This window comes from Chelon labrosus (genome assembly GCF_963514085.1).
Source record: "Chelon labrosus genome assembly, chromosome: 2".
Classification (NCBI taxonomy): Eukaryota; Metazoa; Chordata; class Actinopteri; order Mugiliformes; family Mugilidae; genus Chelon; species Chelon labrosus.
The window spans coordinates 787,791-801,091 of NC_140338.1; the positions used below are offsets into that span (position 1 = coordinate 787,791).

General features: G+C 46.6%; 2 protein-coding genes and 1 pseudogene across 5 annotated transcripts in view; 1 reads left to right on the plus strand and 2 right to left on the minus strand.

Moving 5' to 3' along the window:
* The window catches only part of LOC311499420 (protein NLRC3-like), a 235,836-nt pseudogene that overhangs the window by 113,676 nt on the left and 108,859 nt on the right, over positions 1 to 13,301 (plus strand). The gene's annotated exons all lie outside the window — the stretch shown is intronic.
* On the minus strand, positions 755 to 7,618 carry LOC311499466 (GTP-binding protein 2-like). 2 transcript variants are annotated; one of them, XM_084560445.1, is made up of 12 exons: positions 7,308 to 7,618; positions 6,206 to 6,232; positions 5,896 to 6,080; positions 5,391 to 5,502; positions 5,038 to 5,235; positions 4,641 to 4,815; positions 3,256 to 3,475; positions 2,828 to 2,963; positions 2,200 to 2,258; positions 1,698 to 1,869; positions 1,333 to 1,497; positions 755 to 1,187 (listed from the first exon to the last, which is right to left on the minus strand). In XM_084560445.1, the coding sequence occupies exons 1-12, from the start codon at positions 7,560 to 7,562 to the stop codon at positions 987 to 989; spliced, it is 1,905 nt and encodes a 634-aa protein (XP_084416571.1). In that variant the 5' UTR covers positions 7,563 to 7,618; the 3' UTR covers positions 755 to 986. The 2 variants fall into 2 exon arrangements, with proteins under 2 accessions (XP_084416571.1, XP_084416572.1); XM_084560446.1 differs by lacking the exon at positions 755 to 1,187 and having other exon boundaries at positions 1,372 to 1,497; positions 1,662 to 1,869.
* Positions 8,135 to 13,300, minus strand: LOC311499481 (E3 ubiquitin-protein ligase TRIM39-like). Of its 2 annotated transcripts, none has more exons than XM_084560467.1 (2): positions 11,821 to 13,300; positions 8,135 to 10,344 (listed from the first exon to the last, which is right to left on the minus strand). In XM_084560467.1, exon 2 carries the CDS (start codon positions 10,340 to 10,342, stop codon positions 8,705 to 8,707), a length of 1,638 nt encoding a protein of 545 aa, XP_084416593.1. In that variant the 5' UTR covers positions 10,343 to 10,344; positions 11,821 to 13,300; the 3' UTR covers positions 8,135 to 8,704. The 2 variants fall into 2 exon arrangements, with proteins under 2 accessions (XP_084416593.1, XP_084416592.1); XM_084560466.1 differs by having other exon boundaries at positions 8,135 to 10,398.

Genomic DNA, 13,301 nt, shown 5'->3' on the forward strand with positions numbered 1-13,301 from the left:
AGGTCTCCAGTCTATCCCAGCTGTCATTGGTCTAGAGGGGGGGTCCACCCTGGACAGGTCTCCAGCCTATCCCAGCTGTCATTGGTCTAGAGGGGGGGTCCACCCTGGACAGGTCTCCAGTCTATCCCAGCTGTCATTGGTCTAGAGGGGGGTCCACCCTGGACAGGTCTCCAGTCTATCCCAGCTGTCATTGGTCTAGAGGGGGGGTCCACCCTGGACAGGTCTCCAGTCTATCACAGCTGTCATTGGTCTAGAGGGGGGGTCCACCCTGGACAGGTCTCCAGTCTATCACAGGGCTAACACAGAGAGACACTCACACCTACGGCCAATTTAGAATCACCAATGAACCTAACCAGCATGTCTTTGGACGGTGGGAGGAAGCTGGAGAACCTGGAGAGAACCCACACAGACACAGGGAGAACATGCAGACTACACACAGAAAGGAACCAGTCGGCCTGGATTAGAACCCAGAACCTTCTGGCTGGGAGGCATCAGTACTGACCACCATAAACCACCTTTTGTTTTTATAATCTCCAACATTAAATGTCCTTCCATGTTGTGTTTGGGAGAGAGAGAGCAGAGAGGTCAATCCCAACCAGCGTTACACCTCATCTCCTAAACTCTGCACTGCTTTAAAGCCACGTCTGACCCCCCTCCACCCTCCCATCCCCTCCACCCTCCCATCCCCTCCACCCCCCCCCCCAGATTAATCCTGCTGTCTCCTCACAGCAGCTGCACTGATAAAAGAAGGAGCTTCTTAAATCATCAGATTACTCGTCCAGGCTTAAAGTCCTCTGAGGTCATCAGGCTTTGACTCAAGACACGAACGTCTGCTGGGAGGAAGAAGATGAAGATGATGAAGATGAAGATGGAGTTTCTGATGAGTCAGGAGCAGCGAATGAGGACAGAACTATAGATCCAGAACCGGAGGATTAATATGAAGTTGTTCTCACGGAGCTCAACGTCTCTCAGTGAAGGAGGAGTCTTCAACGCTCCTGGAAGTTCTGGTCGTGGTTCTGGTTCTGGTTCTGGTCCTGGTTCTGGGATGGGGGGAGCAGGCGGGTGACGTGGCCGATACCTTTGGTGACCCCCTCCCTGAAGAGCAGCTTGGCGCCGACTCGCAGGTACTCGGGATGTTTGATGAAGCGGAAACGAACGACGGCCCTCTCTCCGGTACGCAGCTCGTCCTGCAGCAGCAGAGAGACCAGACGCTACAGGGACCTGGTTTTGGTTTTAAAACACCTGGGTCTGCCCCTGATATCAGTCAGGACGCCCCAGCAGTGACAGACGACACAGAGAAGCGATCATGTTTGATATAATCTAAACACAGACCTTTCCGTGAAGGCACTCCACGGTGGCCGTCTGCCTGACGTTGCCGACGTGCACGGTGACCTGCGACCCCCGACGGAAAGTCTTGGCGTGGAAGAGCAGGACGATGGCGGCTTCAAACTGACAGCAGATAGTCGGGTTCATCTTGGGACTGACCATCACCATGCCCTGCAGACACCAGTCACACATGTTCACATGAACGTTGATCAACGTGTTCTGAGCTGGAGCTGCAGAGGCAACGCAACACGGGCAACACTGGTAACAAGCCTCAGATCAGTCCTGTCTTACTGTGGACATGTGTGTGTTGTTGTGGGACAGCGTTGAACCATCACCTCCTACATGCACCGTGTCTTTAGGTGACCTCTGACCTTGCGCAGCAGTGAGCGGTCAAAGTTTCCCAGGGCCAGCGTGGCGGCCTGTCCCGCCCTCAGCACCCTGCAGGCCGAGCGGTTCCTCTGGATGCTGCCCACCTTCAGACGCAGGAAGCGGCCCTCGTCCGTCGGACCGACCACCAGCCGCTCGCCCTCCCTGCACACGCCACTGAAACACACACGGCCAGAGTCACTGCTGCCCCGCCCCCTGCTGCAGGCCCCTACCAGTATAAACAGTCAATCAGTGTTCTTGTTGTCTAGTTTCACTTCCTGTCTCTGTGATGCTCCTCCCCTCATTAGTTTCACCTGTGTCTCGTTAACCTGTCTTTCCCTTTCTTCTCTGTCAAGGCGTCGTTCTGTGTGTGTTCCTGTTCAGTTCCTCGTGTTCTAGATAAACGGTAAAGCTATGCCTTAAAAGATCCCTAGCATAAATGACGTGTATCTGAACATGTTGGTTAGGATGACTATCTGGCTCCTAGCTACACTGAGGTTCTCTCACCTGTACAGAGTTCCTCCCACCACCGTCCCAACATCAGGAACCGAGTAGATCTCATCCACCTGCAAACACACACATGACGGATCATCAGTATCTTCCCACTGCACCAGCATCACTGATGTCCTTCATTGTTGTATCGTATCAGGCTTCAGGCCAGTCTGATCTTTAGTAGTTATTTATTTTAGGTCTAAACTAAAACCACGTCCCTGTAGAGTCACAACTTTGTTCTCCACTGATTTAATGGTGGTTGGCTAGTGGAGGAGGAGGAGGAGGAGGAGGAGGAGGAGGAGGGGGAGGAGGGGGAGGAGGGGGGGGGACTACAAGAAGATATTGAACTAGAACCCTGGTTCTACCCTGAAGGTCGTCCTCTGTCAGTCAGTCACTAGTGTACTGTGGATGTGTGGTGAGGTGGTAGTAGTTGATCATCTAAACAGAATCCATTCAGCTGATCCTGAATATTTAAAGAGTCTTATAAAAGACAACACTCAGGAGTCGTAACCCTAACACATTTCTCTGGAGGGTTTTCTACCACGATTCATCCAAGAATCAACAACACAGGTTCAGTGCAGGAACCGTGGAGACGATGAGGTTTAAGTTCATGGTAAATGCAGGTGTAGGTGTGTGTTTGTACCTGGAACTCTGTGAGCTGCTGCATCAGCTCCTCCTGCTCCTTACTGTTGCTCAGTGGAGGGAGGATGTTCAGGAAAACCTTCAGGAGGTCCAGACTCTCTCCAGACACACTGGACAAGGTGAATATGGGTGTGATGCTGTGAAACACAGAGACAGGTTTTAGACAGTGCTTTAATGAATGAGCAAAGAAAATGTCTCTACATATACAGAACATCTGCTTTTACTTCATCATGTTCAATGGTTCATATGGAAGCTGTAGTACATTGTTTTATGTGGTACAGACAAAAATATTACAAAACAGACAAAACATGTCAAGACCCCTAAAGGTTAAGATGTTGTCTCCCCTGTCTCACCTGTCTCCCCTGTCTCCCCTGCCTCACCTGTCTCACCTGTCTCACCTGGTCTCCAGAGACCAGTAGCAGTACTCACCATGCAGACTGGGTGAACTGCTGAGCGGCGGTCACGGCGTCGTCGGGGCTGGACACCACCATGGGCACCTTGTTGCATCCCGGCTGCTTCAGGACCCGCTCCAGCTGCCGGACCGTCCGCTCCACGGTGCCGCGGGAACACAAGTCCACTTTACTGACCACGATGAAGATGGGAACCTTCAGCGCCATGGCCAGGCCCAGGTGCTCCCGAGTTGTACCGGCTGGACAGAGGAGAGGAGGAACACGTGATGTTTTACATTCTGATTAACTTCACTGTGTTTGGCTCTTTAGTCACAGCACTGCACGTCAGCAGAGAATAAAATGTTAGATACAGAAGAATGTGTTTTATCCCAGATGGACTTAGTGCAGAGCATAGTCTGTATATAAACATGGACACCACGTCTCCTCTTCCTCTCATTGGTCAAACTGACTCTAGTTTCCCGGGGATACGGGCGGCGCCGTCTTGTGAGTTTGGATCCAGAGTCTGATCAGTAAGGTCTGAGGGCGGAGCCACGTGGAGCCGTGATATTGATGCCCCGCCCACACTTCCTCCAGACTCACTCATGTTTTAGTTTCATTAATACTACGCTCTGCTCTACCTCCACCTGTTACAAGGACACGATGGATTATACACTGGACTTATTTTAAGTTTTTTTCTCTCACGCTTTATGGAGCGGTTGGCATGGCAACTGGTAATCACCATTATGTCACATCCTGTTTCTATACCGTCAAATAGCTAACACGAAACTTATCAAAACATTTGACACTTGTACATTCATCAACATTATATTAACTACTAATTTGATGTGTATTTTAGTGTTTTAGTTTGTCCCAAGCCCCGCCCACTAACATGGAGGGGGTGGAGCTTATGACCTATACTGCAGCCAGCCACCAGGGGGAGCTCTACTTGATTAGACTTCACTTTATAGGTGGTTACTAGAGTCTAGATTCTGCACAAAGCTGCACTGGTTTTGCACAATTTTGTTTTGAGACAGATGAGACGTCTCCAGTTTATTTTTAGCCAGAACTGATTTTCATTATAGACGAACTTCAGATTTTTAGAGCCTCCACCTGCAGCTGAAAAGCTTTACCAGGAGAGTTTCTTGTGAGACTTTGAGCCTTTGTCCTATAAAACACTACACAGACAGCTGAGCTGACTATATGAGATGCTTTATTCAAGCATTTAGAGCTCATACTTCCTTTTATTTTAGTTATTTTAATGTTTAGGGATGAAGTGAGTGAGAGAAAAAAATATTTACAACTCCAAGTATTTTAATAATGATCTGGAAACTAATTCATGCTGAAATAAATGTTGCAGGTATAATCAACATGTTTGCACAGCTGTTGCTCTGAGGTCGTTGTGGGGAGGGGGCGGCTGCAGCTCACCGATGCCCGTGTTGCCGCTCACCACCAGCATGGCGAAGTCAGGGCAGTAGCTGGTGAGACCGAAGATGGTGGTCTTCAGGTATTTGTGGTGTCCTGCCAGGTCGATGAAGGTGATCATCTTGGAGGAGCTCTCACAGATCTCCTCGGCCGTCCGAGACTCGCTGTAGTTAACGACCTGCAGGAGGACAGAACATGACGTTAATGTTCAGTCTATGAATGAAGGTTGTTTGTGTCAGTTTGACTCAATGAAGGCCCACGCAGGTATCCAGGTGTTTAAAGAGTAAAGATCCAGAACCAGAACAAAATGAACTCCAAAGATGAATGAGGAGATCTCTGCCTTATATCAGACGTAACTACAGCAGGTATCAACAGGTTCATCAGGAGGAAGCGTGTTCACCTCTCCTTTGCTGTTGAAGCCCAGGATCTCAAAGCTGATGCTGGAGGTGCGTCCGGTCTGGATCTCGTGCAGATGCCTGAAGAGGTTCAGCCGAGCTCGGCCTCGCCCGTTGTCCAGCTCCCCCTGCGTCAGGACGCCCAGCAGGGTGGACTTCCCCGAGTCCACGTTCCCCAACACCGCCACCCGAAGGTCCAGGAACTGGAACCAAAACAGCACAACGGAGGAGAAGGACAAGTTTTTCTTCAGTTCTAACACAAGGTTGTTTAACGGGTGTTAACTTGGATGAACTGGACTAAAATCCCTCCCAGTGGGTTTAAGAACGTCATGTAGGAACCTGGAGGACAGACTCTCACCTGCTGATCATCAGGAACTTTACGAACAAGGACTTCTGCGATTTTGCGAGTGTTCCTGTCCGAGTCGTAGTCCACCTCCCTCTCCCGGAGCAGAGTGATGTCGGCGCCGACTCTGAAGAGACAGAAAGAGAAATCAAAGCCTGAAGGTTTTCAGAGCTTTGAGTACAAACTTATTTTAATTTTCACTGATCAGTTCGTTTGCTTCAAGGCTTCAGAGGCTGCTGCTGGTGGTGCTGAGGTGCTGCCTGTTTTTAAACAGGCTATACATATCTGCAGCTCAGTATGTAGCACATGAGCTGTCTGTTCTCAGCAGATGATTCAGGTCAACAATAGAGATTTATTACTTTCTACTGGGCTTTTATTAGTGACCTCATCATGAACTAATCTGAACATGAGTTTGTCAGAGAATAAAAACAAAAACCACTCCAGACTAAACTGAACCACATCTGGGTCTCATAGAAACCTCTTCAGAGGAGCAAAACAGAAACTGTAGGAGGTGACCCACTTCTCTGCCATCCTCTTCAGGGTTTTGAGCGAGGCCTTCATGTCGGCCTCCGTCAGGCCGACCAGCAGGCCGTTGTCTTCCACTCCTATCTGGTAGACGGCCTCGCCGCGGCCCTCCTGCAGACGCCATTTCAGCTGCGTGGCCAGATGCTCGAAGCGATACTGAGTGGGGTTGACCAGCTTCAGCTACAGCAGAGAGAGAGATCAGCACACATCAGTGACAGTGTTGAAGTACCAGATTAGATCTTATTTCACCTGGATTACTGTGATAAAGTATTAAACTGAGTCGTAGCAGGACATGAGTTCATTACCTTATATTCAATGTTTCCTTCTTCAGCCTGGAAACAGAAACATGATGTTAGTGAACGGTGTTTAAATGTGTCAGAGCCTTGGCAGCAGCCGTGTGTCTTCATCTGTGTTCAGCTCCTTAAAGACATAATGACTCTGGCAGCGGAGCAGATCTACTGACGCTGAGGTTCAGAATCTGATTCATGATCAAACCAGGAAGTAAACGGCTGCAGAGTCTGAGTCACGTGAGCAACAAATGTGTTTCTGTACTTTCAGACATAAATAAACCTTTTGAGACAAAACATCCAATCATAAAGCCAGTCATTTTTATTTCGTCATTAATCACCAGCAACACATTTAATGATCTGAAACTGATGCCAGATAGTGAGCTGATCCTTTAACGCTCTGTAAAGCTTTTCCAGAGGTGTAATTTTCTCACGGGTCTGAATATTTATATTTTTTAGCATCAGAGAATATCAACTAAATTCCACTTATTATTCCTGTAATTTAATATCTACTTCGATAAGGTTTTAGTTAGTTAATATAAAATGTTTCCCTCTGACACTTTCCTGCATCATCAGTATTAGCTTCTTAATTCGGCATTTAACTGAGTATTAGATGAGCATTTCTATTATTCTTCCCGTTTCTCCAGATTTGTTCAATCGAAAGCAACTTCAGCTTTAGCTAACAGCTCTTACAGCTGAAAGCCGTGATCACAGAGGCTGGAAGCTAAATAAAACTATAAGAAAATAGATATCTGGTTCAATCATATGCCGAATTTTTAAATGGCTATTATTACTTCAAAAACTACAACGAGTCCACGTTTGTAGGCTGTAGGTTTGGGTCATTCAGACGAGAGTTCTTAAATTGAGAGATATTTGAGTGGAGTTTGGCGTGACGTTTCTCCAGACGAGAGAGCGAGATAATGGGTAACTACAGTTAATGTACAGCTCACATAAAGGTGGTTTCCTCGCCATGTTACATGTTCTACATGTTCTACATGTTCTATGTTGTTTATTGTTTATATAGATAAAGTGCAGCGGGAGTTAGCCTGCTGTTAGCCGCTAGCTAGCTCCGGTAGCGGGCTGGGTGTCCGGTTAATCCCGGCTGAAGGAGCGCAGCTACCTCCGGTGGTAAATACGGTGGCGGGGTTTTGTTGTTCCTGTTCTTTTTATTCCTTCTTCTTCTGCCTCGTTTGCCTCTTCTCGTCCGCGACTTTTTGGCCGTTTTCTTGCCGTTATTGCCGGAGCCCTGTCCTCCGTGTCGGCTGTGTCCTCCGTCGGACAGGTCCACCATGGCGGGGCTCAGGATGGAGCAGGAGCAGCGGCCTGGAGCTGGAGGTCCCGGGAGAGCTCTGGGCTCACGGTAAACACATAACATCCGGTAAAAAGATCAGTCTCCTTATTAGTAACATCACATCTACTGAAACACACGGCCTGTCTGTGTGAGAGCCTGCAGAGGAAGAGGAGGAGGAGGAGGAGGGGGAGGAGGAAGAAGAGGAGGAGGAGGAGGAGGAGGAGGAGGATGAGGAGGAGGAGGAGGAGGAGGAGGGGGAGGAGGAGGAGGAAGAAGAGGAGGAGGAGGAGGAGGAGGAGGAGGAGGAGGGGGATGCGCTCTCCTCAGCATCACCAGCGCCGTCAAGTCTGCTTTATTAACCATCATCACGCTTCCGGTGGGGAGTTTCAAAATAAGTCACCCGGAAGTTTACCGAGCACGAAATCAACTTGTGCTACAAAATAAAAGTAACGTTTAAAGATTTAAAGGATTTTTTTATTTTTATTCATTTTTTTGGTCATTTTAAGTTTGTTGATAAAACCAGAAACGAAAACTCCAAAAAACAGCTGTTAGTTGAGTTTTTTTATTAATAAATCCAAAAAAAAAAAAAAAAAATAAGCAAAAGAAGACTTTCTTTTATTTTGTAGTCTAAAACAAAAAAGTTAAAGTTAATATTAGACTTGTGTTATTTAAAAAAATAAAAGTGCACCATGTCAACAAACAAGACAAACCGTTGTATTTTCCTTTAGTGAATCAGGAACTAGTTTACAACCCCCTCAGGGTCATGGATTATCACAACGTCCTGTTTTTCTTGCAGAGAGAAACTCGTACTTCTCTGTATTAAAAAGAAAAATGCTCAGAGATAAATTGTGGTACACTTGTGTTCTGATTCAACAGTGTTTTCACTTTCTGTAGCACTACTGAATTGTGTTGTACCACCAGCAGCACTGACTCCATCCTCTACAATGATCGTCCAGGAGAATCACCACATTTGTTTTTACTAGTGTACCTAATAATTTGGCACTGGTACATGTTTATTCAGCCGTATTTGAAACAAACTCTCAGTTAAACCAACTTTTCAGAGACTGACATGTTAAACATGATCACCTTTCTTCTCATCCTACTCTGTGTTGTACAAGTTTCTCTTCTTTATGATTTTTATTGATTAATTCATGTGGTTTTATTTCCTCTACATTATATCTTGTCTGTCTGGATCTTGTAAATCAGGTTAAATCAGGGTTAAGGCGTCACTGAGTCTGAGTGACGGGGCAGATGATCAGCGGGTCCTTGTTCTTGCCCCCGTCCTTCATCCCGGGGCAGAAGAATGGGTGAAGTCTGCCAGTGAACTTACAGTCAGTGAAGGAGTAGATCAGAGCTGCAGCGTCCACGTCGTAAAAGGAGACCAGACCCTCCTCATAATCCACAAACACCCCCACCCTCTCAGGACGGGACCTCAGGGAGAGACAGACCGTACGGCGAGCCAGAGCTTTGTACTCGTTTTCATTTTTCAGACACATGATCCAGCAGCCGTTCTGAGGCCTCAGCGTGATGAGCCCCTTCCTGTTGATGGACTCGCTGGCTACTCCTAAACTCCACCTGGTTTTCCCTTTAACCTGAACCTCGAAGTAAAACCTGCCCAAAGAGAAACTCTGCTTCCCCAAAACATAAGCGTAGTAGGAGAATCTCTCTGGGTTCTCTGGAAGGTTCTGTGTTTCACAGTGACTGACTGTTTTCCCATCATCAGACAGGAGCAGAGCAGGATTTGCTGTTTCAGGATCCAGGGTCACGTCTGCTGCGTACCGCCGGAGCCTCCTCAGCTCGGCCTCAAACACCTCCTTCATGTCTTTACTGAGCGCCTCCTCCAGCTCGGCCACAGCTCCCACCACTATCCCCTCATACGACGGCGGACGGACGCCGACCTCCGTCCAGTCTTTAGTGGGGGGAGCAGCTTCCAGGGAGGAGAAGCTTTGGAGGAGGTGGAGCTGGTCTTCAGACTCCCACAGCTGCTCCACCTCAGATCTCCTCTTCATCAGCTCAGAGACTTCCTGTTCCAGTTCTTCAATGATGTCTTCGGCGTGCTGCGCCACCGTCCTCTGCCTTTCCTCGATCAGGTCGATGAGCTGGTTCAGGCCTCTCTCAACAGACGCCATCAGAGCGCTGAAGATCTGAACACCTTCTGCTTTCTCTCTGTCTGCAGCATCTTCACTCATCATCACCGTCTTCTGGATCTCCTGGATCTTCAGTCGTCTCTCCTGGATCATCTGCTGAATTTCAGCCTCTGTCTTCTCCAGCTCTGCCTTCTTTCCTTCATATTCTTCTTTCAGAGGAACAACCTGATGTGTCTTGTGGTCTGTAACAGAGCAGAGCATGCAGACACATGTCTGCTCGGTCCTACAGAACAGCTCCAGGAGTTTGTTGTGCTTCCTACACATCCTGTCCTCCAGGTCGTCCACAGGCTGGATCAGCTGATGTCTCTTGAGGCCGGACACGTTCAGATGAGACTCCAGGTGACTGTCGCAGTAGGACACCAGACACACCAGGCAGGACTTCACCGCCTTCAGTTTAGCTCCGGTGCAGACGTCACAGGCAACTTCTCCAGGTTGGGCAACTTGTTGCTTTGAGCTGCTGCTGGCTTTCTGTTGAGCTTCATGTTTAAACTGCTCAACCAGCTCAGAGATGAAGGTGTTGACCCGTAGCTTTGGTTTGTTGTGAAAAACTTCATTACATAATGGACACTGGCATCTGACATTAATGTCCCAGTGCTGAGTGATGCAGTGTTTGCAGAAGTTGTGTCCACACGGTGTGCTGACCGGAGCGGTGAAGACGTCCAGGCAGATGGAGCACAGGAACTGATCCTCACACGGCTGCTTGGTGGCAGAAGACATGTCTGGACAACAGAGTCAACAGTCGTCAGTCAGCAGCTCCAGCAGACCCTGCGGCCCTTCACAGGACAAGAGGTTACAGAAGATGAATGAATGAATGAATGAATGAATGTTCTATACGGTCTATAAGACAAGATCAGCCTTTATTTCAGTCTGGACTGTGTGTATTCAGCTAATGTTAAACTACATGAAACACAGATCTACACAGAGTTACATGATGTTTCTTTCCTCTTCTAACATTGAAAAGCAGTTTGGTATCAGAATAATAAATGATGTTTTCAACAGCTGTTTCAGTGCCAGGCTTCCTGGGAGTGTTCTCCTGCAGCAAAGAGCAGCCTTCTAACACACATTACAATAATATGAATGGTTGAAACAACATCAGGAGCTGGAGTTTTGTTATTTGTCTTAAATTCTTGAATTCACTATATAAAATGTTACATCTATCCACTAAAATATCTTTACAGCAACACTGACAATGAATAACTGATCAAGTGACAACGTTTATAAAACAGATGTAAAAGTAATTTTGTCTAAAACCATGTAACAGTAACATCTTTCAGATATATCTCAGAGCTTTAATTAACCACTAATGCTCTGCCTGTTAATGTAAAGGTGGAAAATAACAACTTTATAATAATAATAATAATAATACATTTTATTTATAGGCACCTTTCACGACACTCAAGGTCACCGTACAAATTGTTTAAAATAAAACACAATTAAAGTACACACAAGCATAATATAGAACATATAGAACATACAAATGACAGATAGAATGGGAGATAGAAGTGAGACTATGGAATGGAGTAGGCCTGTCTGAATAAATAAGTTTTGAGCTGAGATTTGAAGGTGGTGACTGAGTCTGAAGTTTTTAAGTGTTCCGGGAGGGCGTCCCAGAGGCAGGGGGCTGAATGGGAGAAAGCTCTGAACCCCATGGTGGTCAAGCGAGCAGGTGGGATGGTGAGTTGTTGTGATGAGGATGACCTAAGAGTGCGGGCAGGAATGTTTGTTTGGAGCAGGTCAGTGAGGTAGTGAGGGGCGAGGTTGTTTAATGCCTTGAAGGTGAGAAGTAGGACTTTGTAGATGATACGGAATTTGACAGGAAGCCAGTGGAGTTGCTGCAGGACCGGTGTTATGTGACTCATGGAGGGGGTTCTGGTGATGATACGTGCGGCGTAGTTATGTGAATCTCAACAACAGATATATGATTCATTTAGTGACTGGAAGGAAATAACTAACTTTATCTTAACATCAGTCCACATGTTGATGAGTTTCATTTACTGAGAAATCGGAGCAGAAAACAACGGTGCGCAGTGCGCGCGCCAGGACGCGCGCCAGGACGCGCTTCCTCCAACTTCCTGACATTAAGTTAAAGGTTTAATGTGGAATAAAGTCAGTGAAGGTGAACAGAGGGACACGTCCTGGTTTAATAGACCTGGTTAGAGAAATGCACTATAGACATATGTCTGTATGTAACTCACCAGAATATGAGACGATCTGAGAAAGACGCAAACTGGAGGATTGTGCGGAGCTGCTCCTCTTCCTCTTCCTCTTCCTCTTCCTCCTCTCCCTCTCCAGCTCACCACCTTCACACCTGATGGAACCTGTGGGGTTGGTTCTGATCACGGACGGTTTTCTTCATACTCACTGACTGAGGGTTCAGACCAGGCGGAAACCTCCGGGTCTGAAGATGAAGCCAATGCGGAAGTGGAACAAACTGCAGTTTATCTCGAGACGACAGGGAGCAGATCCCCATAGACCCTCATGTTAAAATGCTCAACTTTACAGCAATGTTAAACATGTTTACAGCCTGGTACAAGAAACGGTTCTAGTCTCAATGTCTTATTTCACTATTCATGACAACTGTACGGGGGGTGGATTTATTTCTGACGTGTTCGTTTATTTTTTATTAAGGTTTAAAATTCTGCATAATTAAGGGCGTTCCCGCCTTGAGTGACAGGTGACAGCTAATGAATTAGCCTTCGGGTATTTCATTAGCTGCGATGTTAACGGGAGCACATTGTTGGTTGTCACGGTTATTAAATTGTATTATTGTATCAAAATCAATATGTTAATATATAAGTAGACTTTACGTTGATAAACCTAATGTCTCTGTATGAGGTTGAGGAAAACAGTTCACCTCATAAATGAGCTAACATGCATGTAGTGTTAACAGTATAGTATATAATAGTATTTTAGTAGGAATAATGTCAGTGCTTCCACTGGGAAGTACAGGAGAGGTGAGTAAGGTGGCCCTGAGATCAAAACCAAAACACAACGACATTTCAGAAAAGGAAAGGGTAGGGACAACACGTCTTGTTTCTGATTGGACAGAACCCGACCGTGTGACCAGATGGCATTAGTAGAGGAATATTTTGAAAGGGGACATATAATGTAATTCTTAATATGCTTTCAACCCACCATGATATTAAATAATGCCAATGTCTTTCTGCAAGACATGCAGGAATTTGGAAATGACTCATACTTCCTTCCACAGTGTGGACAGTCCAGGTTGTCTGCTTTCAAAGCTCATCACAGACTTCCTGTGGCTGACCATTCACAAAGCGTCAATTCTTGAGTGGCAGCAAAACAACCAATCACCAGCTTAGATTTTAGCACCGTTCTGTCCAATCTATAAATATCACCTCTGACCTTTTACTGACACATATTTAAACAGTGGACAGTAGAGTGGATGATGGATTAGCATTTAGCATTGAGCTAAAGCCGTCCATACATGTAGTTCCTGGAATGAATCCTTCCTCTTTTCTCTGTAACGTCAGGATCCAACCTTATCAGTGATCAAGGACAGCACAGCAGGTGAGATCTGCTCAGAGATCAGTGTTGATCCAGACTGTTAGTGGATTCACATTAAACTGGTCTAAAGAGAGAAACACACTGATTACCATCAGATGATATTATCGGTAATAAGCATTCTGTCTTAAGACTAAATAAAAAATGTCTG